Here is a 13,491-nt window from a genome sequence, read left to right as displayed (position 1 = left end):
CCCCATTAAGGGAGAGCCCTGTGGGCTTTCAGATGTGTACAACTCCTTCACTTTCAGAGCCGCTTTTTGAGGTTTACCATCTAAAGCTGTCATTTCCATTCGATCTTAGAGTTTAAATTGGCATCTGCTGGACACTGTGTTCTGCCTGTGCTTTTGCCTTGACGTTTTCTCTTATTAGTTTCCAAATATGTGTGTGCATATACATACAGCTTGTTTTAGAAGTATCATCTGTGATCTCAGCAGAGGTTTTGTCGCTTGTTCAGCTGGCAGTTTTTAGTGTACACACGTGAGGCAGGTAATAAATACTGCAGGGAAAACGCCAGGTAACGCTGCGATTGCTTTGCTCATGGTAGTGTGGAAGTGTGAGTTGTGTGCCGGCGGGTGGGTTTGCTAAATGTGTGACTAAGCAAGCTGTAGTGACAAGGAAATGTAAGGAGGTAATTGCTAAAGTACAGAGTTTTTGTGCTTACTTGCTTACAGTCTAGTCTTCTTAATACAATTTAGTAAGTGATGAGCAATGATGTAATTCAACTAGCGTATTTTAAACTAGCAAATTCATTTTGAAGGCTTCTGTTTGTTTAATAGAAACTTTTGCATCTAGTGTATTGATTAAAATTTGAAGTCGTGATCTTTAAATGGCTGCTAATCTTAGATGCCATATTTTTGCCTTCACTTCAAGTGAATCAAAGATTTTGGAAATTATACGTCTAGAGATTGTTTTCAGAGGCACATGATTCCCCTTTCCTGGCTGTTGCTGTTTATGGAAGAGGTTTTGTTCTCCATGCAGAGGAGTCACTTCTGGTGCTTTCTGTGCAGCTCCACTTTTGATGGTGCTCATTATGGCTTTCAGCAATTTCATTACTATATTCACTGTTTGGGTTTCTAACACAGAAATTACTGCTGGCTATAATCATCTTTTCTTTGGCGAAAGTTTTGGAAATTTTATCAAGAAGCTATATGTAGTTATCTATAGATGCCTTTAATTGAGTGTTACAAGGTGAAGATGTTCATTTGTCTTGAGACAGATTTGTTTCATGTATGTGTTGGTTTCTCAAGCCAACACAAAAATATCAAATTCAATGCTTGGATTTGCTGGCTACATCCTATAGCAGTTAGAGACAGAGCAATGTGCAGTTGTGTTTGAGGTAAACAGGAATTCAAAGAGAGATTAATGAAATTTTAAATACTGGTGGGGGCTTGCAGCAAGAATCTATGGATCTTGTAACTAGGGAATCAATTCTTCAGTGTTGACTGCAAGAGCCCGTTACGAAGAGCATCCTCATACTGGTTTGTTTTTTTTCCTTTCCCTCTGAGAACTCTTGAACATACCTGGCATCCATTTCTTTGACTCTTATTTTGCAAGAGAATTTTGAGAACTGAAAAAGTTATCATGGTTTATTTGTTCTTTTTTTTTTCCTTTTTTTCTTAGCAACTCAGAACATTCTGGTATATTAAGAACCAGCTGTCCTTCCTGAAGTCGTGCCATCTGTATCATCGTCTTTCTGGCTGAATCTTCTGTCCTCTTTTTCCTGTCCAGGCAAATCCTCTGTAGAGACAGAAATATGTCTTTGTGCATTGGAAGCAAACCACATCAAACAGAGGATCTGATAGATAGCTCTTAGCTCTTGCTGCTTCTTAATGCCTTTATCTCTTTTCCATGATTCTTCATGTTTTAAGAAACAGTGATTTTTTTTTTTTAAGCCGGAAGTTTTCTGCTTCCTGACAGTTTTTCAATGGAGAGATGGAGCAATACTTAACTGAAGATGAAGCAAAGAATTTTCAGTTTTCCCCTTTCCAAGACAGAAGAACATAAATTAAACTGAAAATGCAGTTTCTATTTTATATAAACATATATATCCATACAAAAAAAAAATTGTCTAAGGCATTTGTACCACACTGCAGTGACAAGATGCTATAAATAATTTCCCTGTGACTTGGTAAGATGTTTGCATCTGAAAAAACTTCCCTTACGTTTTCTTGCCATTTTTCTTGGAAACTTCAGAAAATATTCCAGACTTTTTTTTCTCTTTTTCCCCCAAAGCCTTTTAATAATTTCATTATACTTACTACTTGATCAGTAACCTCAGGTTGTTGAGGCTGCAGGTCAGGAAATCTTCCCCTTCCCAAGACGTCACTTAGCAAAGACTTATTTACATTTCTGAATAGGTACTAAATTCTTCTGAAGTTTTATTTTTTTCAGAAATAGATATAATAGGTTTATTAATAGATAATATGGGGAACATTGAGCATCTCTCAAGATATTAGGCACTGTAAAGTATTCGGTTGTGTCAGAAATTGTAGAACAAAATATCTGAGGCTACTGAAGAAGTGTTTGTATTCTTCTGTTGATTCATCCAAGAAAAATAATTTGTTGTACAGCGGTGAATAATCTGTATTATCAAATACGTCCCCTTCCTGCCAGGCACTGGGTACCCTTCATTTCCTTTTGAAGACAAAAGGGATTCAACGTGTTGCAGCTTGGGCCATGATGAATACTAATGTCTAGATATCTGGTAGATCATTACCATTTATTTGTAAAATGGAAGCAAAATTAGTTTCGACCTTTAGAGCCAAGTCATAGGGTTAATTCATGTCCGTTTCCAATTTGATGCATTAATTACTCGCTGTCCTAATTGTGTATAGGACAACAGGTTCTCTTCTATTTCAGAGGTAAATCAAACAGTAGGTGATATTTTGCATTTGTAATTTTGTTCTGTTTGTTTTACTTACAAATGAATTCCAAATCACTCAATGTGTCTTCATGGGTTCTGTTAAAAAAAATAATAGTAACTTTTTTTTTTTTTCCCCCCCAAAATTAATGCCTAATTCTGCCTAAAACTGGTGGGATATGATATACTTAATGATACACAGAGGATAAAAATAAGTTTGTGCATTTCTCTCTGACTCAAGTATTAGTATTCTTGGCAACTCTGAATAAGGCAAAAAAATGCGAGCATGGAATTAATAACTGGTTTTGTTTCTTTTATAGCTACACTGTACACATCCTGCATTTTGCTGGGTATATTCCTCAACAGCAGCGTACCAATATTCTTTGAGCTCTTTGTGGAGACAGTCTACCCTGTTCCAGAAGGAATTACCTGCGGAGTTGTCACTTTTTTGAGCAATGTGTTTATGGGAGTGCTTTTGTTTTTCCTCACGTTTTACCATACAGGTAAGAAATATAAGCTACTTTGAAAATATAATTCTCCAAAAAGACCAGGATTTGCGCTTACAATATCTGTTAATAATCAAATGTTTGAATCCCCCTATGTGTTATAGTAGCAAAGGAAAAGAACTTTAATTGTTCTTTTTTTGCAAGCTAATAAAAATGAAATGCTTTAGTGCACGATGTGTATAGTCATAGTCTACTTAGAATTTGTAGCCAGGAACCATCAAGATACATGCTGCCATATACTTTTATAAAGACCTGGGTAATATGACCATTAACAATGTTTGTATCTGTGGGTCTTCAGAACCGCAATAAAACTCATGCAGTCTCATGCTTTGTGGTATTGCTGCGTTGCCCAGGAGGGGCGGAGCAGAAATGCCCCGTTGATGCTCAGCTCCGCTCAGTGGGTTGGACATCCCGTTGCAGGGGAGAGAGCATCTCCTGACAACTGCTCGAAGGTGAAATACTAATTTCTTTAGATAATCTAGTGGCCTACTGAGGCAGAACAGGATTTTGTTTGATATTTTCATCACCTTCTTCAGACTTTCTCCTCATCTCTCGAGTATCATTTGCTTCCATATAATTCACAATTATAACTTTCAACTTGTTGTTTAGTAGACTATAATATACATTACTAATCTGCACTGTAAAATAAGAACCCATCTTGCTTTAAGAGGGAGATGGTCTTTATTAATGGTTTTCAAAGATGCAGATTTTTTATTTGTATTTTGTTGTTGTGGTAAACATTTGATGATGCAAGATTTGTAAAGCAGTGTTTTGCTTTGGAAGCATTAGAAATTGCAGGCTCTTATATATAGTATCATGAGTACGTGAACTTCTTAAGATGGTGTGTTTTATAACAAAGAGGAGACTGACAAATTTCAGAGTGAACTGTGCTGGAAATTATGAAGGTTACAGCCTGGGAATAATTTTCAACGTGGTTTATGTGTCTTTCTGCCAGGGAATTGCAAGCAGGTTGATAACCTGGTTCCAGATTGTGGTCTGAGAACACAAACTGAGAGAAATGAAGTTTTTTTGGTTGTGGTGGTGTTTGGGGTGAGGGGTGGTTTGTCTTGGTTATTGGTGTTTTGTTTGTTCGGATTTTGTTTGGGTTGGTTGGTTTTTTACTGTCATTGAACTGCATCATTGTAAAATCTGGATTCCACCCCTGCTAGCCTCACGTGGAGTGATATTTAGTCTTTACGTTTTAAAGAACGTTTTTATGGTTAATACTAATTGGTGTGAACTGTTCTAACAGACTATTGTTTCCAACATTTACACCTGAGTTGAAAAGATTATGCAGAATATTCTGAGAATTTCCAGTGTTCAGAATTAATAATTGAGGGTGGGGATGCAGTGTCTCATTTCTGACTGAAGAATTATGGTAAAGTGGACTCTTTCCCTCATTAACACGGTATTTGGAGCTATTTTTTGTCTCTAGTATTTCTTTCTCTAGCAGGCAGGTATCAGTAAATGCAAGTAAGGATAAACCTGAAATTCGTATATCCATACCCTTGGAGTATTTTCCTCATTTCTTTGAAGGAAAAACCAAACTTGAAAAGTAATTTGTGGTTAGGATGATCCATTCTCTGTGATGCAGTTTCACAAATGATCGAAAGCACAAGAGCTCACGTGGTTGCTGGGAGGGATCAATGCCAGTGGGTGCTATTGGCTCCTTTGATTAAAAAAATCCTTTAGAAGGTAGATAACGATCTTAAACATTTGTCTTTCATTTGATTCAAATACATCTTCTAATGGGATTTAAGAAGCTTACAGATAAACCAGAACTCAGTCAAATTCATCTTGTTCCCTCAGTCTTGCTTTTTAGGCCAGATAATCTTCAGCAGTTTTAATTCCGATTTCTCTCCTTTCCTCCTCGTACTCTGATATTGCAAAGGCTGTGAAGGAGCCAAGCCCTGGAAAGTTTCCAGTGCACGAAGATTTTGGTTTAGCTAGTGCGGTGGAGACATCAGACTTCCTAAAGCTCAGCCTCCCTCCTAGTGCTGTGCCCCAGACCCAAAGCCACAGCCCCGGACACCGTTTCCTTCACCTTTTCTGCAGGGGCTTCCAAGGCAAAGCCAAAAGCAAATCGGCCTTCAGCTTCACGCGCTGGATGCGTTAGCGCCACCGCTGCCACAGATTCTGGGTTACAAAGGACATGAAGGATTCGCAAGTTAAATTTGGTTGTTTAGGGTGTTTGGGTTAAAGTCTGTTTAATCCAATTAAGCAAAAGTATTGTAAGGAAAACAGTAGCAAAGCCTTTGCCTGTTGACTTCTGCCGTTGCATAACATGGTCTTCTCTAAGCCTAGGAAAATGGTACTAAGGTTTTAGTAAGATCACTGCCTAAGAAATCTGTAAGGGGTTTTGTGGGATGAGGGGGTGTTGTTGAACATTACTGAGTTTGGAAGTTTAATTTTTTAAATTTTTTTTAGGCTTTCTGATTTTTATCCTTTGTATTGTGTTTTATAAATTATGCTGCTTCTTTTAGCAACATAAATTACAGATTTAAGAAAGCAGCAGCAGTGCTCAGTTCTCGATTTTGATTAACTCAGACCTTGAGGGAGAGTTTAGATTCTGTAAAAATAAAGATAATAAAGGAAATTTTAAAAGGAATAAATCACTATCTCAAGTAAAATTAATGTTTCTTCAGTAAACGGACAGATTTACAAAAAAATGTGGTGCACTTTAAAAAAAAAAACCTTAAAATTGCTAATTAGGAGTCAAATATCAGACAACAGGATTTCTCGAATGTGGAACACAGGCTTTTAAGAGCAGTACATTATGTCTAACAGCTAAGAAGAGGCTTCTGAGGAGCTGTTTGTGCAACTAGTTTTAAATTGAATTGATTGTGCTACTCACAAGTTTCTTCTGAGGAATTGGTTTTCCCTCCTAAAACCGTGTAGCAGGTTTGATTCAAAATCAAATCCTACTTCTTCTTATGCTTTTAATTTGTTTTAGTTTTCAGTCCATAGAAATCAAAGAACTAATGAGTAGAGTCTTCAGAAGTGGTTCATTCTCCATTAGCAGTGATAGATTTTTTTTCTTCCCGACCTTTTTTCCATGGACAGGTTGAATAAGGAGGATTAATATTAGCTGGAGGCATTGGTTAGAGATATATAGATATATAAAAATTCATATAAATGTGAGGCATCCATGGAGAAGTCTAATAGACCATGTTAACCATACAGAACACCGCAATTTCCGTCAAACCCACCATCAATGAAAGTTTTGATTGCTTTAAACACGTTTGATAACTGTGAGGCTGAGTCTGGTTTCTGCTTTGCAGAGTTTTCCTGGTTCAACTGGTGCCTGCCGGGGTCGTGTCTGCTCAGCCTGCTCCTCATCCTCTGCTTCCGCGAGTCCTACGACAGACTCTATCTCGACGTCGTCGTCTCCGTGTGATAACGCCGGACTGGTGAGGGGTTGGAAGAGAATGGAGTCAGCTTTGCAGTCTGCACATCTGCCTGGATTTGCACGGCTGAACAGTGGAAAAACGAAGAAATTACAAGACTTAATTGTGGCTTTATTAGAAGGGGTGAGGGACAGGCTGTTCTTAACCTTCAACGCCACCTTGATTTATGATAAACGTGGAACTTGAGTGGTGATACTGATGCTGAAATGCACAAAGTGAATATATCTGATGTACGGGTCCTGGTGCCAGAGCTGGGGCTCTGTTTAAAAGGCTGTTGATGTAGCAGTGAGATGTTCAGTTGTGTGTGTGTGCGTGTGTGCTGATTCACGGCTAAACACACCGAGGTACCAGTAACCTTCAGGGTCTTCTATCAGAATAGAAATAGTGAATAATCTTTCAAAAGGAAAAAAAAAAAAAAGATAAAAGGAAAAAAAACAACTTTTTTTTTAAGATCTCTCTTTGAAATTGCTATTTATTTATATAATGAATGTCCATTAAACAGCTAAACTAAAATGATTTGGTGCTTGTACACTACACTTGCATTCTAATAAGGTGAGTTCTGATATAAGACACTGGTACCAGGGTTTTGAGCCACACTAAATACCCCACACGATCCTTGCTGTGTTGTTAGAGGTGTGTGTTATCACCCAGGAGCACAAGTAAACAATAGCTTTAGCTGCCACTGAAACCTGGCTGGCACCCACAGCCACCTCTGAAATACCCCCTGGTTCTGTATCTCCTGAATACAGAGCGCATGTGGTATCTCAGAAGATTACTGAAGAGTCACTCTTGGTAAATGTTGGTGGTTTATAGGCCACCGCTGTGTCACCTTTTCATACCCTGTCTCCAGTATTGCCGTTTTTACTGTGAAGACCTGTTTGTGTCACTGAATACTGTGGGTGTGGATGTCTGGGTCCCACTAATTTTCTTCTGATATTCTAGGGTGTGCGTGGTTTTTAGGGTTAGTTTATGACTGAGGGTGCCTAAACAATACTGTTTGTTAATCCAAGTCTTTAAAATCACTGTTTCCTAAAACATATTTCTAGATGTTAAGGTGCCCTGATGGCAAAATGACAATGACTTTGACTTGAGAAATAATTAATGAGTTCTGGCATAATATGGGAAATAATGCCAACTCTTTTTATCAGTACTAATCTGTGGTCATTCTGGCCCTTACTTGAACATAAATATTAAAGACACTTTGAATAGTTTTTTAACTCAATTTTAAACCTGCTCATGATTTTTTAATTCTATTCTTAGATTTCAGTTCAGAATCATTTACAGTATTTCCATGTGTGCATTCTGTGCTTTGTGTTAGGGGTGTGTGCTTGTGTGTGCGTGCGCATATTTATATCTATGTATACACAAATAAAACTTATATATATGTGTCTTTTATATATAAGTTATATAAGGGTATGTGTTTACATAGGTTTATTTTAAATAATGTCTCTGGATGGTGGTGTGCCACTGCTCGTAACTAAACCAGTCACTGCCGTGAATGGAAACGCGTACCTACACTGTCTGCAGCATGAATATTTTTCAGGAGGTGGATGATTTCCTACCGTAGCAATTTTATTTTGTCACAGGGGGTACATGCACGTGTTGGAGGAGACTGGTGCGCAGGGTTCTGTGTCCATACAAGTCTGAATCAAACACCGTTTGCTCCTGTGTAGGGCTGTTCTCTGCCACCCGGGCTGACACCAGCACTGTAAGCTCACCCAAATAAACCCTGACCACGGATCCGATCGTTCTGTCTGCTCTCCTTCTGCAGAGAGAACGTACCACTGACACGTTCCACTCAGGAGTGTATCTGTGCAGTAAAATAAAAGAGCTGTTCCCTGCTTTTATGTCCTTAGAGCAATGGATGTATTTACTGCAGTAACAGAAAATTGACCTAGCTCATTGCCTATCAGCTACTAAATTATCATTTCTGTCTTGAAACAGGCTCTTTATAGACGATGAAGCTAACCTACCCTGGGATAACTAAATCAATCTAACCAGCACATTCAGAACCACTGGCATCATCCTCTTACCGTTTTTCAGATGAATGGTATTAACTGCCCAACTTCTTTTTACTATATTTTAGTGCCTGGAATAGTTTCAGTATCCAGTAGCTGCTGCTACCTATTGTCTTCTGAAACCAAGGATAGCTTGCCAAGAGTCTGATTGGAGTTGCATTGTCATGGCAGAATTGTAAGCTCGGATGGTTCTTCAGCGCTCAGCTTCTGCAATTTACTGTAGCTATATTAAGATTAAAATTGCACGGTTCAGGCACTGTCCCGAGTGACAGAGATTTCTAATTCTTTCACTGTTCTGACTATTTTAAGATGGAGAAGCACTTCAGGCAGTATTCAGACTATAACCTATTCTGCCTCTGTTCCAGGAAGCATCGAACGATTCAAAATATTTGCCAGCACTGCCAGATGCAGACTCTCTGTATAGTCAAGGGAGAAGAGTGAACATCTTGTTTTAAACCTTGTTTATTGGCTTTTCCCGAGTTGGTGCAAATTGCTCAGTGCTCTCCAGAACTTCAGTGCTTTGGTAAGACTTTCTGTGTCTGTCCTGGGCACTGTAGTGGGTGGTCTTAATTACAGCCCTCATGCCTCTGCACCAAAATAGAGACATTATCCAGAGCTGAGCACAGCGGGGCTCTGCTGGACACCTGCTCTGGGGTGGCAGGCACCGTTCTGCAGTTGGGGTTCAACCAGAGCTCCCAGAAAGGCTGATGACAACCAAAGCATTGCTCCGAAGTTACTTGAAGTTGTGCAGGATGCTGCTGTGTTCCACACATGATTAGTAAGTCTGGCTCAGGACAGAGGTAGGGGTTGCAAATGTGTTTGCTGAGATCTCAGAAAAACATTTTATCCTCATCTGTGCCCAGCAGCAGCAGCCTTCTCTGGAGGAACAGTCCATTTCAGACCAGTAACCCAACTGCGCCTGTAGGAATGTTTTTTCTGTATGAGTTATCGCCATATGCACCTTTGGATTTTCCAAGGGTCCAAGCTGTCAGGATAACCACACTTTATTGCAAGTTAGAGACTGCAGGGAGAGCCCTCAGCAATGCTGATACAATTAGCAGTAGCACAGAACAGGCTCAAAACAGTTAATATTTGTCTTACTAATTAGTGAAAGTTCTAAGTCTATAAATTTTGAGTCAGTGGGAAGAGGGTTTTTTATTGACATGGGGCATTACCTTGTGCTGCTGCAGATCAGCGGCCGTTGGCTGCTGCTTGGCCTATGACGTGCCAGCAGAGCAAGGTGGCCTGGGAAGTCACAATATGTGCTTCTCTTTGTGGTCTGTAAGTTCATGGCCCTGAAGAACATTTTTTCCAGCATTGCAGAGCCCCCTAACATACAAATAATTGTGCTAAGTTTTATATTGAAAAAGCTGGGGAGGATGCTCTGTAGTGACTGATGTCTCTTGGTAGTTCTTAGTTTTAGGTGTGTATGTGCTGCTCCTCAGGTTTCTGCCTCCTCCGTAACCACTCTTAGTTCAGCTTCCTGTGCTGCTGTTTTTACTTTTTGCGAGCTGTGCTGGCTTTCGTGCTGCTGCTGAGGAAACTCAGGGTTGGTAGACATAGGCTCCCCATGCAGCCCTGTTCAATGTTTCTCATCACTGCTCTTATCCATTCATTTCCTTTTGATTCCTTTGCCTTCCCATTTGGCTGCCCCCTCCCCTGAGCCGGAGTCCGTGCAGGAGGTACAGACCAGAGCTTCCCCATTCCCAAGCCAGTTCTAGAGGGATGCGCTGACCAACTGTCTGCTTGATGTGCATAAAATAGTGATTTTTAGAAAATCACGTAAGCTGGTAAAAGGTGCAGACCCAAAGGATTTTGCATGTACGTGAGCAGATAGTTTGTTATGAGCAGACCATGACTTGCCTGAAACTTAAAATTTTAGCTCCCACACCTAGAGAGACCAAGCTCATAGACTCTGTGTGTTACATATTCACGTTCACAGTATCGCTGTGTTGCTCTCAACCATCTGATAGAGCTGAAATGCATAGGAGTGGGACATCTTTAGTCTTGGAGTGGGATGGAATAGCCCAGGCTGTGTCTGTGTTTGTGTTGGTAACTCGGAGAAGCACAAGGCTGATTGTTTGAGTAGGGGGGCTGGGTTTCCAGAGGGCATTCCAACACTGAAATACTGCCTTGAGTTCATCAAATCCATATAAAATTCAGAGTTTTCTGATGACAAGGATGCTAATGGCTTATTCTACAGTAAACTTAGTAAGTGACTGTGTAGACTTACACTGTAATATAAACAAGCTGGATTGATTGAGATGCATACATTGGCTCTTGCAAGAAAGTGAAGTGCTATTTAATTACGGGGATTAATTGAAATATGAATGAGAATTATACAATTTGCACAGAGGATATAACTGTCCTATAATGCTATGACAGCAGGGTTTTAATTTTTCAACTTAATCTCTTCTTCTGTTGGGTCACTTGCAAATATTAATAATTATCTATGACAAAAGTATTTCTACGTTTCATTAGTCTTTTGGGGCTTTCTTTTAGACTAGGTTTGGATCATTGTAATAATTTGGCAAGAGAACTGCTACGCTTTTTTGAAAGCATACATTAGTATTTGGTATCGATGTGGTATTTGGTGCTGGTGCTGCTGTTCTCGGTGTTGTTAAAGCGCCAGGCGTGGGGCGAAGGATGTGGGTGTGCAGGGAGGCAGCTGCACTCACGGGCGCGCAGTCGTACGAGGGTAAATGCTGACCCTGCCAAAATGAACAGCTTCATCAACTTCTGCTGGCCTGGGATGTGGGTCCCGGTGTTGGGGCTTACCCCATCACCTGTGAGAGATCAGAAGTAGGGGCTTGCTTCATTCGTTTCCCTGCAGCCACTCCTGCTGCGAGGCTGCGTGCAGCCGCACAGGAACATCTGCTTTGCCTTCTCCAGGAGTGTCATTTCAGGCAGCGCAGGAGAATTGCCACAGAGCAGGCGGCAGCCCCGGTAAAGTCAGAAGATGTCAATCCGCTTTTAATTTTTGCAGTTTGTGTTTCAAGACAGATGAAACTAATAAATAGAGGAAGAAATGTAACTCTGTCCAAAGTTTTGACAAGCAAAAGCGAATATTTGCACAGATGTGCTGGCTCCTGCCTTTTACTTGGGGTTGCAATGTGTTTGGAGCACTTGGTGCCCGGCCGGAGCTTTAACCCCCAGCAGCACAGCGGGCGCTTCGTGCCGGTGCTGGGAGCGATGGGGCAGAGGGGAAGGGGAGCGCTGCAGCCGGGTGCACAGAAGGTGTGACCTTGGTGGGTATCTGGGTTATTGGTGCAGGAGGGGTGGGTTGTCTTCTGCAGCCCCATTTTAGCAGAGTCTCATTTTTTACTTCCTGAAGGATGAGGTTCTGACCACTGTTTTCTGTTTGTAGATGATTTGTGCCGCAGGAGCAGCTGTGGCTGTGGCACATGGTGTAGAGGTGCTGATTTTCCAAGGTGCAGCAGCAAGGGCAGGTGAGACTTGGTCTCTGCAATAACAGCTGCTTCTTCCGTGGTCTCTCTCCCCACTGATACCTTCTTTATAACCTCACAGGTTTATAAAGTGATTTCTGCGTGTCACCACTAGATTCCCCCATGTGATTTCACCGTTTGTTATATCTGGACAGACTCGTTGCACTCACTTTGTGTTGCCACATGAAGAAAATGCCATGAGCAAAACCTTTTTTTCTTTATGGGGAGGTTTTCCCTTTAGGCTCGGGCCACTTCTCCAGCCTTAGTCCATCTGTTTGTAAAAGCCAAAAATAAACCCCAAGCGCATGTTTTCCTTTGCAGAGGGGATGTGCAGGTTTGTGTGATGCTGGGACGGGTGGCAAGAGCCTGAGCTCGGTCACAGAGCTGCTGGGGGTGCCCCATGTGCCTCCTCAGGCAGGGACACGCTGCAGTCGGGGCTGGGAAGCGCTTTGGGATCCTGTGAGGGATGGGAGCTGGGAAGTGCTGTGTTTAATGGGCTGCGTGTCCTCAGCCTTGAGACTTCTGTGGGGCGCACAGACCCTGGTTTTCTGCGCCTGGCCGGCATAATCCATGAGGCATAGACAGTATGTACTATATAGACAGAGAAACCCCTCTGGCAGACATGTTAACAAACTGGTAGGAAATGGTTGTGTTTACGGAAGGGATGCTCAGAGAGCCCGTCTGCCCCGGGGCGGTCAGGGGCTGCGGTGCCCCCAGGCTGCATCCAGCTCTCTCTGGATGCCCTGGATGTGGAATCAAAGCCACGATGTGAGAACAGAGTTGGCTTCCTCACCTGCAGCTCTGTCCTGCCTGCAGCTCTGTCCTGCCTGCCCGACCTTTCTGCTGCCTCCCGTCCCCTGGGCTGAGCCAGCCCGGCAGAGCCGCAGGGCAGGCAGCACCAGCTGCTGCCCCCAGGACAGAGGTGTATCTTCCAGATATAGGTATCTTCTCTGCCTGTCGGATTTCCTTCGTCAAAATTTCTTTTTCCCCTACCAAGTTTAACATCTGCTGCTGCTGTGCATTTTAGGAACAAGTACTTTATAAGGTGGAAAAAATGGCTTTTAATTACGTGGCGCACCTAATGGTTGGGGTTTTTTGAACTGCGTGAACATACAGAGGTAGAAGAGGGTTTTACCTGTTGGAGACCATCTTTGTAAACTATCCTCAACCTGTAAGGCTGTTCAATTTTACTGGAGTTTGTATGCATTTTACTTTTGTAATTTTTTAAATAATTTGATAGAATTTTATTTTAGGGCAAATTCTACTTTTTGTATCCAATATTCCAATGTGATGTATTTTTATTTTTGAGAAAATAATGTTGAAACCACTATGTATTTGTCAACATAACACATCCACCCTGTCATTTCTTTTTAAAACTGGAATCTGACCATCAAGTGCGTGGTACTTTACGTACTGGTTGTTGCACATTAAAGAGGTTACTCAGA

The 13,491-nt window shown here is 41.3% G+C and overlaps 1 protein-coding gene across 1 annotated transcript in view; it reads left to right on the top strand.

Moving 5' to 3' along the window:
* Positions 1 to 13,491, top strand: part of SLC49A4 (solute carrier family 49 member 4) — a 69,663-nt gene extending 56,172 nt beyond the window's left edge. Inside the window, exons 8-9 of the mRNA XM_065840619.2 lie at positions 2,990 to 3,172; positions 6,457 to 13,491. Coding sequence (XP_065696691.1) covers positions 2,990 to 3,172; positions 6,457 to 6,572 — 299 coding nt within the window. The 3' untranslated portion in view covers positions 6,573 to 13,491. The remainder of the gene's footprint in view (positions 1 to 2,989; positions 3,173 to 6,456) is intronic.

The sequence above is a fragment of the Patagioenas fasciata genome, chromosome 7 (genome assembly GCF_037038585.1).
Source record: "Patagioenas fasciata isolate bPatFas1 chromosome 7, bPatFas1.hap1, whole genome shotgun sequence".
Taxonomy (NCBI): Eukaryota; Metazoa; Chordata; class Aves; order Columbiformes; family Columbidae; genus Patagioenas; species Patagioenas fasciata.
This window is presented reverse-complemented; position numbering and strand designations above follow the sequence as displayed.